An 11079-nucleotide genomic window follows, 5' to 3' on the forward strand; every position below is an offset into this window, starting at 1 on the left:
AACACCCATCTTTATCTCACAGGCTCCATACCAACTATGTCCCTGGACTAACTAACTCCCCCTACCCCCTGTTTTTGTATTGTTATTATTTAATTATTATTATTTATTATATCTTTATTTTTTTTATTTTTTTTCAAAGTAATTTAATTGGTTTCACTTGTTCTGTTATTTACTTTCCCTTTCCTTTCTTTGCTTTTGTATACTTGGCACCAGACTATGTACACATTCATTCTTAATGTCTTTCCATACATGCTTAGGTTTTTAACAGGGGCTAGACTTGTAATTTTGTACTGTGTTCTTATTTATATCCCTAATAAAAATATTAAAAAAGAAAGGTATTTGGGGGGACTTTTCAGTCTCAGGTAACCAAACTCGAAATACTGTAGCCCTTTTTAAATAAATTGTCTGTTAGCACTACTCTTATCCAGTAAAGGAGTCTTCTCATTTTGACTATAAGTCACCTGATCAATGTTTTTTTTTTTTTTTATCTTATAATGTTAATTTTGTACAAGCAACTTAGAGCCATAAAGGCATAGTTACTTCATTCATACTTGAAGCCCTTTAAACATCAGAACTCGCACTGTCCCTTTAAGAAACCTGAAACAAGAGCAGTGAGGTGGTTTTACAGTTTCTTCTTCCTGTTTTACCTTGCAGTCTTTGTTCAACCACTGTGTGATCACTCTCTGTTTGTTTGCCTCAAACAACATGATCATGGACAGGTATTAGTCTGCATAGTTTTTAACCGTATTATGTGTTTTTGTGTGTACCGTTTGTTATAAAAAAAAAAGAGAGTAATTCTACACCTTTTCTGGGTTTTTTTGCATGCTGAAACAAGAGAAGTTTTTACGAAGGAGTGTAGGGCCACATTACGGGGAAAGAATGTAGAGATTAAAGTCATACATTTCCGAGTTTATTCTCGTAAATTTATGAGAATAAAGTCCAAAGGGAAGAAAGTTATACGTTTACGAGAATAAAGTCGTACATTTAAGAGTATAAAGTCATGATTTTAGTCTGTATATCAACTTAAGGGGAAATTCTTAGGAAATGTCACGATTGTAAGAAATTTCCTTAGAGTAGCATCACTGGGAGAAATTCTTTGTATTTAGGAAGCTTTGTGAATCTGCCTCTGGTCTCCAAGTCATGATCATTGTAACAGAAAAATCATTTTAAATGAGCAATGGACTGTATTTCTGAAGTTGGGTGTATTGAAAGACAGCGGCATGCTGTAGTTGGGAAGAATCCATCTGAACTTTATGCTTTTTCATCTGTAATACAATTTAATCTATAATTGTTTTAATGCAATACTTCATGAATTCAGTAAGACAACCCACTGAAAATATATTTATGTTTCATAAAAAACTCATAATATATATTGATTAATGTTGGTTGGTTGGATTATAATTCTAACTTTGATTCCACTTCTTTTCTCTTCTTCTCAACTGTTTGTCACACCTCCTGTATTGAGGAGTATACAGCTGCAGCCCCCTAACAGAAGCCCCTGCATGACAAAGCTCCTGGCATCACAGAAGTGACATGAATGACAAGGTGACACCTCTGTTGTGAATTTTTGCGCATGATACCAACGGCGTCCGGTGGAAAACAATCAGGTTTAAAATAATAATTAGAATCAAAGTCATCAATATCTAGGAGCTGAGGGTTTATTTCAGGGGGGAAAAGCAAAGACACACGCCTGTCTACAACAGTGGAGTTGAGGAGGGGTGGGAACTGTTTTAAGTTTAATTACAATCAGCATCAAAGATTGCCTGGATGAGACACCGTATTCATCTTGTTAAGAAAACCTAGCAACAGCTAAGCGGTCAAAATTCCTCTGATATGTTTTTGTATGAAGATCACTGTACCATCTCCCTCCATGTTAGGCCGTTCTGCAAGACAATACAGTATGCCTTTAAGAAAACCCGTCAGCAGGGACTGTAGCTTGGTTTTTATTATCCCAACTTCCTTGTATTGCTGTGCATGGACCATTGTTGAAGTCCTTTATGTCATCATTTACTACGGGTATGAGAATATTTTAATATTTTTCTATCTCTTCCTCTGTATCTCCTTTCTGTCGGTGATTTCACAGAATACAAGAGTAAAAAGAAAGATTGAGATTATAAAATGACTGAAAACTATATCAGAATTCTGATACTCACTTTCGTTTCAACTGTTTCAGAGTGGGTGGGGTTTTGAAATGATAATTTACTACATACATAATTTCTAAAATCATGCACATTGAAAGACAACAACAGACAGCAGCTGTAAAGTACCATTCTGTTATTCTAGCTGTCTATTCAATTAAACTGATGTGTTTACAATTTAAACATTTATTTCTGTTTGGCATGGAATATACAAAAATACTCAACACTATGATGAATTGTTAAAATAAAAAGGTCCCTGTTCCAAATTTATATTCTGACATTGATGTTGTCTGCATGCAGCAAGAATAATTACAAATACCTCTAAGATGGCTCTTTCAGTTCATGTCAAATCAAATTGACTGTAAAGAGCTCTGATGGAAGACACTGTTAGACTGTTCTGACTTCTTAGTTGTTCACTGATAAAGAAAAGTTAATATACTTTGAAATAGACTTTGAACATGAACCATAAAAGTGTCCTTTATAGCAATATGATAGTGTCAGTGTTTCCACATCTACCGCCCCTCTAGATAATGGAGGAAATTAACTCACTTGGGTGCACAGAAATTCAGTCACAGCCTGCTGTCCCTCTGTCTCCAACTATCCATGATGTTCCCACACTGAGAGATGGGGAGTGTTACCATGTCTTCATCAGCTACAGCAGCACTGACTACCAGTGGACACACTTCTTGATCGAGCAGCTGGAGTCCTTCGGCTTACAGGTCTGCTACCATGAGCGGGACTTCATTCCTGGCCGCACTGTGTTGGAGAACATGTCTGACTGCATCCAGGAGAGCCAGAAGGTCCTGCTGGTTCTCAGTTCAGAGTTTGTGAGGAGCCGCTGGTGTCTCCTGGAGGCCAACATGTCTCTGTTCAGGGACTGTCTGGAGAGGAAGCCCATCATCCCAGTGCTGCTGGAGCCAGGAGTCTCTATTCCTCTCCACCTCTGCCACCTCACCTACCTGGAGGCCAACAACCCCGACTTTAAGAATAAGCTGCTCAAGGTGCTCTGCACCCCCAACCAGCAGCTCCAAGGCTCCACTGTGGTCCCCTTCCAGCCTCCCTCTATCTACAATGGGAAGGCCCTGCAGCCTTTGACTGCTGTCAATGTTGAACGACTCAATAAATGGGATTGTGGTCAGTTCAGTGACATGGAGGTGCCAGATCAACTGCGCCTGGTCATTGAGGACCACAACAAGTACAGAGAGGCTGTGAGGATCATCAACAGTGTCTCTCAGAATAGAGTGTACACAGTCTGGGTTAGAGGACTGATGCTCACTGCTGTTTGTCTGCTTCTTGTATTTATGATAGCTATATTCTCATTCATGACAGGCACATTAATAGCTCAATCCAAACAAGAGAAAACAAATAATTCGGCTTACACTATTGCATGTCTGTTTTTGGTTTCATTGGGGTTGATTATTCAGGTCCTTTTGTGGAAAAGGGATGAAATGATTTACATAGTGAGGGAGCTGCAGAAAGCTGTAGGTAAAGCAAACTTAATTATCTCTGAGGAGAAGGTGTTAATGGGATGTTGCTCCAATTCAAATATCTATCTGGTGTATGTTTCTCTGGAGGGCTGCAAACAGGAGTTTGCAGAAACATTTTCTAAGCAGGATGGTGCAGAGGAAATGTTTCAAAGAGCTCTGATGTTCTTCTCATCAGGTTACACCTGCTGCCTTGCTAAAAAGCACTTTCCCTTTCCCCAGCCCAGCTCTTCTGGTCACCTGGAGGGTGGGGTGTGTTTCTGTCAGTATGTCTCCCAGCAGCTGAGTAAAGAGAAATGGGAATAGCAGAAACATGATGGACCTTCTATTACCCCATCAGTAATCGCTAATATCTTTGATTTAAATCAAACTCATGGCTCTTGATAATCATTCGACTGTCAAAACTAAAAATGATTAGGCGCATGAGCTCAGGGCAAATTTGACTGATGAATGGTGGGAAAAACCAGTGCATAGTATAGTTCAGTGACTCCACATGCCAGACTACATTTTATACAATTTAAGGGGTTACACAGAATCCACCGAAGCAAATCTTAACTTTCTGAAATATATCCAAATTTTGCAGACCTGTGTGACAGATGTCATGCCTCCCCTGTGATTTGTGTCATGTATTCTGTTTTTTCCAGACTGCACAAATTCTGGACAGACTTATTTCGAAAAATAAGAACCGTGGAGCATCTTGGGAAGTTATACTTGAGTATAGGTTTTACAAATAAGGAAATTCTTAACTTTTTGGCACATCAGAATCACATTGTAATAAGTATCAGGACCCTGAAAAGATACTGCAAGAGAACCACAATGATTGGAGGAAATTGCCTCTTTTGTGGCAGAGGAAAAGGCTCTGAGGGTTCCCCTTTCATTATTTTCCCGAAGTAAAAATTAACGATTTATTCTCGTAAATAGGGAGGTCAAAGAAATGGGAATAGCTAATACATAAAAGAACTGGAATGACCCTAAAGTTATGAGTCACTGGGTTTCATATTTCTTATTATAATAACCCAACATATAAAACTTCAAACATTTTTTCCTTTTGCTTATGGCTTATTATTTCTCTAGTTTATATCCCTGTTTATATATTCTCTATTTAAAAATGTTTTTTTTCTCAATCTAATCTGGGGGAACAACACATTTGTTTTGATGTAAAACTCTGCATTAAATAAGACAGACTGTTAACATTTAACATTGAGTGGAGCATTGTTCGTCCATGAGCGTATCGGTACCTTCTGTCACTGGCCCTTTAAGACACCTGGAATAAAAGAAAAACAAAAGTGAGAATGGTTTCCAGTTTCTGCTTCCTGATTGAACTTTCTGTCCTTGCTCAACCACTCAGTGTGATCATTCTTTGTGAGTTTGCCTGAAATAAGATTGTTATGGACAGGTATGATGTATGATATGTTTTTGCTCTTTATTCTAAAAAAAGATCAGTTTTACACTGTTTCTGTTTTGTTTTTGAGCTAAATCAAGAGAGTAGTAAAGGCTGTCCTGGAGCTGTTTCTTTATCAATGTACATAAATATTTGTATCTGTTATGTGTACATTCACTTTATTCAGTCATTCTCCCATTATAAATCTCAGTTACACATCTAAAGTTGTATTTTGCTTCAATGAGTGCATTGATACTAACTCACTATAGGCCACTTACTTTGTATAAGAACAGCTCTAAGTTGTTTAAATATTCATTATTCTGCAGTGAGTGATCTGACAACACACTTATTTCGATTTTGAAAACTGTCATGACTGAAATTCATCCCTTTTACTCAAACCTAGACCTGTTTTGAATCAGTTATTATTGTGTCACATGTGGGAGTAAAGAAAATGAATATCTCTGTTTGAATGAATTATATTTTCCAAATTCAAGATTCAAAGAAAGGGACAATTAATTCTTGTGATCATTGTTTAACATATTAGTGCAGGACTTTTCATCTAACTGACTGTAGTACCTTTGACATGAAGGAAGAATTTCAAAAAGTGTATTTTAGATGAGATGACATGGCATGTACTGTACTGTAGGGGGAAATTTGCCTTGGAATGAAGTGCAGAGAAAACACAGCTCTGTGCAACTCAAAACTCGCAATGAATTGAATCCTATGCAGTAGAGTTGTATCGTTACTTACATTTTAAAAAACATAACACAAGACAGGACCAACGTTAGAAAAAACTATTACGATATCAAAAAATACAATAAAACAGATAAATTCCCAGATGCACTTAAGAAAATGCTATTCATTCTTTAAAGGAAGAGCAATGCTACACTTTTTCTGTTTTCTTTTCAAGCTAAATCAAGAGATGCATGAAGGTTATGAATTGAAATAAAAGACTTAAGGCAAAATACATCTGTAAAATATATAAAATGTTGAATTCTGTGCATGAACTGGTTCAACAGGGGTCAAGTTCAGCAGTGTGACTGATGGAAGGAAGGAGAGCTGTGAGTGGTTACTCCTGCACTTAAAGCCTCTGTAACATCTGCCTGAAGGCAACACAAAAAAAAACAAGTGCAAGAGCCAGCTGAAGCAGCTGCAGAGCACTAGATTACTTTATGAAACTTTCATCTGAGGATGATAGGATTTTCTGAATTACTTTGGGAGTTTTCAAAGATCGTAAATGATCGTAAGATATGTAAATGTCCATCAGATTAAAAAAAAATCACATTGATGAATGAAACGTTGCCCTCCTCTTTTTTAAAATTAAAATATGTCACTGTAATTCCATATGTTTTGTCACATATACTTATGAAACATTACTGCATACAATGAATCAATTTATTTTCCACAGATGTGTTATTGTATTTTGATTCATGATTCAAAGTAAAACTCTTGCTTTGACTCAAATCATGATCTTGAATTTCATTGTTTATTGTCTGAAAACCAGTTTCAATGTTTACAAAAAACTTGGGTTGTGTCACTTCTATAGAATTGTAAGCTGAGTAAACTAAGCAAGTGGTTCATGTTGTTGATTGGTGACTTGTGCAAGAATAAAGACACATCACATTGCTAAATTTGTATTGCTTTTCTTTCTTTTCTATTACATTAGTTTGTCATTGCAGACAATGGAGCCAATGAACTCCAGACTGTCTCCATACAGTCATGATCTTCCCACACTGAGAGATGGTGAGTGTTACTGTAGTGAGGGGTTCTCTCCCTCCCTGCCGCTGTGTGGCACTGTGCTAGGTTAACCGGCAGGTAAATGACGGGGCGGTGCCATGTGCACCATTAAATACAGGTGGGGTCATACCTGGCTCTCTCTCGCTCCTTTCGTTTCCACTCGCGGTGGATCGCTGTGGCGCGGCAGAGCCCGGTTGTTTGTTGTGGCAAGCCCGGTTGTTGGTGAAGTGGTTTTGGTCCGAAAGTGGCCGTGGCGCTCGTTGTTCCTTCCCAGAGTGGCTGTCTGCTGGTGCCGTGTGAGACGGGTCGCTCTGTTGGGATCTGTTTGGGTGGTTGTGTGTGCTCCTGTGTTGTTGAGCCTCGGCCTTTGAGGCTCTAACCCTTCAGTGTCCTCGAGGTGTGCCCACATCTTTAAAAATTGAGGCTTGGGTCGTGATTTTGGCCCGTCATCGGCCATCGTCATCTAAGACTGCTGTTTTTGCTACCGGAAATATTCTCACAACAACAGCTGCTCTCTGAGAATATTTAATAATTGGTTGGCTCTCTCATGAACAACGTTAGACTGTGGTGGCCTGTAACAATTCTGTGGTGGCCTGTTACACATCTGTTGCGGCCAGTTCGGCTCATTCTAACCAGGACATAACATATTTGGTTTATGCCTATATCTGTCTGGTTTTGAACACTCTCTAACCTGCGATTTCAACATGAGCTATGAATCTTAGTATTGTTTACTTTGTGTTGAATTAATATTTTTGTTTCATTGCTTTGCTAGTTAATTTGGTGTTTGTTTATTTCTTTGGTTATTTATTTTCATTATTGATTGCCTGCACTGGTTTCTTTTATGTTTAGCACTTAATGGCTTGATGTTATTAACCCCTATTTCTTTGTGGTCAGGTGCTGAGGGCCTACAGCGGCAGTCCAGTTCCCTGGTGGTGGTTCTTCACAATCCCTTTTTTGTTGTTGTTGTGGTGTGCAGTGTCAGGGCTGGTTAATTTAAGTTTGGTTCCCCTGCCGCATGGTAAGCCTCAGCCCTGTCCCCCCTCCCTGGTCAAGTGCTATTATTTTACTAGTTCTATTAAAGTTATTATTCATCTGCAGTATATTATGTTTTCTCTTTTGATTTTGAATATATTTGCAATCAGTTGATGTATCTTATTCTGTTAAATAAACTTTTCTTAATTTTAACTTGAAACCGTCTCTTGCCCTGTGGTATATTTTTCGAACCTGTGTGACCCTAGTATTTACATTTTAACTTCAGAATTTCCTGGGGGCGAAATTCCCCCAGGTGGCGTTGTCGCAAACAATTAATCTACCGCTCCTGCTACATTACCATGTCTTCATCAGCTACAGCAGCACTGACTATGAGTGGACCCACTCCCTCATTGATCAGCTGGAGGCCTGCGGCCTGCTGGTCTGCTACCATGAGCGTGACTTCACTCCAGGCCGCACCGTGTTGGAGAACATGTCTGACTGCATCCAGGAGAGCCAGAAGGTCCTGCTGGTTCTCAGTTCAGAGTTTGTGAGGAGCCGCTGGTGTCTCCTGGAGGCCAACATGTCTCTGTTCAGGGACTGTCTGGAGAGGAAGCCCATCGTCCCAGTGCTGCTGGAGCCAGGAGTCTCTATTCCTCTCCACCTCTGCCACCTCACCTACCTGGAGGTCAACGACCCCGACTTTAAGAATAAACTGCTCAAGGTGCTCTGCACCCCCAACCAGCAGCTCCAAGGCTCCACTGTGGTCCCCTTCCAGCCTCCCTCCATCTACAATGGGAAGGCCCTGCAGCCTTTGACTGCTGTCAATGATGAGGAACTCTACAAATGGGATTGTGGCCGGTTCAGTGACATGGAGGTGCCAGATCAACTGCGCCTGATCATTGAGGACCACAACAAGTACAGAGAGGCTGTGAGGATCATCAACAGTGTCTCTGAAAACAAAGTTTGGCTGCTCCCTCTCTGGGTTAGAGTACTGATCTACATCGCTGGTGTCATTAAATGGTGTTTTTTAAATTAATATCATTGCCTGCCTTAATGCTAGTTAAATTGAATCAAGAAGAGTTTTTGCAAAGCAATCTAAATACTTATGAAATGCATGTGATTATGTTTTCTAGTCTGTTTTGTGTTTCATTTGGGTTTATTATTCGGCTTGGTCTCTGGAAAATGGACGATAAGAATTATATTCTGAGGGAGCTGCAGAAAGCTATAGGTCAAGCAAGCATGTTGCTCTCTGAGGAGAAGGTGTTAATTGGATGTCGGTCCAATTCAAAACTCTATCTCGTGTATGTTTCTCTGGACGACTGCAAACAGGAGTTTACAGAAACATTTTCTGAGCAGGATGATGCAGAGGAAATGTTTCAAAGAGCTCTGATGTTCTTCTCATCAGGTTACACCTGCTGCCTTGCTAAAAGAGAATTTCCCTTTCCCCCGCCCAGCTCCTCTGGTCACCTGGAGGGAGGAGTGTGTTTCTGTCAGTATGTCTCCCAGCAGCTGAGTAAAGAGAAATGGGAATAGCAGAAACATGATGCACCTGAAAAGCCACACTTTGTTTTTTTTTCTTTTCTTTTTAAACCTGTTTATGGCATTTCCTTTCCCATTAATTCTGTTCTAGTTCCCTTCCATTGTTCCTGCATAAAAGATTTGGAACATTTGATCACCACCCGCAGGTTTGACATTTTGTAGAGATATTCATGTATAAGGCCTCTGGCAGAATATGTCACAGCAGCTGATCAGAGGAGAGTTTCAATACAGCGGCAAAAACGGCTCCTCCTTACCTGAACTCTCTCATCCTGGTATACACTTATGCTGCATTCATGTGGTGTTGGACACATTGGAAAAACGAGTTTCCGAGTTGTAAAATGCACATGAACACCTGCTCAAGTCGGAACAACAAGTCGGAAACTCGGAAAAGAATTAGGTTCCCGACTTCCCGACTTGAAGTCAGAATCATCATCAAATGGGGGCAAAATATGTTTCGTTAATGTTAACATTCTTTTTATTAATTCATGTAATGCACATCAACTTTTTGCTCAAATATAACTTTTAACAGTAACATTTCACTGATCTTCTTCATACCATCAACGCTTTTTGGTGCTACTGTTACAACATTCCGACTTTCCGAACTGAAATCACATGAACACACTGAAGTCGGAAGAACAACTTCCCAACTAGGAAACTTGGACCACCCGAGCATCACTTGAATGCAGCATTAATCCCACCCGCTACGCTCTGCCAATGAAAGGCACCATGTCTAACCTTCACAACAGGTCCCTAAGTCTCTAACTAGATTCCTCTCCTTTGTAGTCCCCCAGTGGTGGAATAAATTACTCAACTCTATTTGATTTGCAGAGTCCCTTTGAACCTTTAAGAAAAAGCTAAAGACCCAGCTCTTTCATGTAAACCTGCGCACTTAATGATTGTGATTGGTCTGATGAAGATATTGATGACAAAAATGACGACAAATATGTCTTTCGGATGTTGTTGATGCTGATTAGAATTCTCATGAGAAGCTATCGATGTTGTTGATGTTGATGATAATACGTATATAATTTTTTAAACATGCTTTGTCTCTGTGCACTGCCTCTTAGCACCTGCGTCTGTTTCAAACGTAAAGCTGTTTGTTTGCTCTCACTGACATTGTTTCCTCCTCTCTAGGTCCTAGCGTGTGTTGTACACACTCCTTGATATAAGTTGCTTTTGACAAAGATGTCTGCTAAATGAATTGTAGAGTTGTAGGAAAATTATTGGACAATAAAAAACTATTAACTTTCAAACCTATTTAGGTTTGTTTTTAATCTCATATAACCAAATTCCAAATTCTGTAGCACTTTAAAATAGATTCACCAAAGCCCTACAACATTAAGCAGTCAACGTGTTTCTTTTTTTTAAAACTTTAAGTCACCCGATCAATGTTTTCTTCTTATCTCATCTGACGTTGATTTTGTACAATCGACTGAGAGCTATAAATTCATATTTGAAGCCTTTTAAACATCAGAACTGACGCTGTCCCTTTAAGAAACCTGAGACAAGAGCAGCGAGGTTGTTTTCCAGTTTCTGTTTCCTGTTTTAACTTTCGGTCGTTGCTCAACCACTCGTGTGTCTGCCGGTAATAACATTGTGATGGACAGGTATTAGTTCTACATTGCTATGCACTATATGATGTTTTGTGTGTGTGCCATTCATTCTTTAAAAAAAAGAGCAATTCTTCACCTTTTCTGTTTTCTTTTCAAGCCACATCAAGTTAAGCTTGGAAGCTGACCTGTAGCTGTTCTATTTCTTTTATCAATTGACATAAATATTTTCATCTGTTATGTACACATTTAATTTATTTTTGCTGTTATGACTTCCA

At 39.3% G+C, this 11079-nt stretch overlaps 1 protein-coding gene across 5 annotated transcripts; it reads left to right on the forward strand.

Annotated features, from left to right (window-relative positions):
* The first annotated feature begins 612 nt into the window (after positions 1–612).
* On the forward strand, positions 613–6634 carry LOC132972781 (uncharacterized). 5 transcript variants are annotated; one of them, XM_061035862.1, is made up of 3 exons: positions 613–719; positions 1466–2016; positions 2666–6634. In XM_061035862.1, exon 3 carries the CDS (start codon positions 2669–2671, stop codon positions 3926–3928), a length of 1260 nt encoding a protein of 419 aa, XP_060891845.1. In that variant the 5' UTR covers positions 613–719; positions 1466–2016; positions 2666–2668; the 3' UTR covers positions 3929–6634. The 5 variants fall into 5 exon arrangements, with proteins under 5 accessions (XP_060891845.1, XP_060891846.1, XP_060891842.1 ...); XM_061035863.1 differs by having other exon boundaries at positions 1466–1545; positions 1878–6634; XM_061035859.1 differs by having other exon boundaries at positions 1466–1545.
* Positions 6635–11079: the final 4445 nt, after the last annotated feature.

The sequence above is a fragment of the Labrus mixtus genome, chromosome 4 (genome assembly GCF_963584025.1).
Source record: "Labrus mixtus chromosome 4, fLabMix1.1, whole genome shotgun sequence".
Lineage (NCBI taxonomy): Eukaryota > Metazoa > Chordata > Actinopteri > Labriformes > Labridae > Labrus > Labrus mixtus.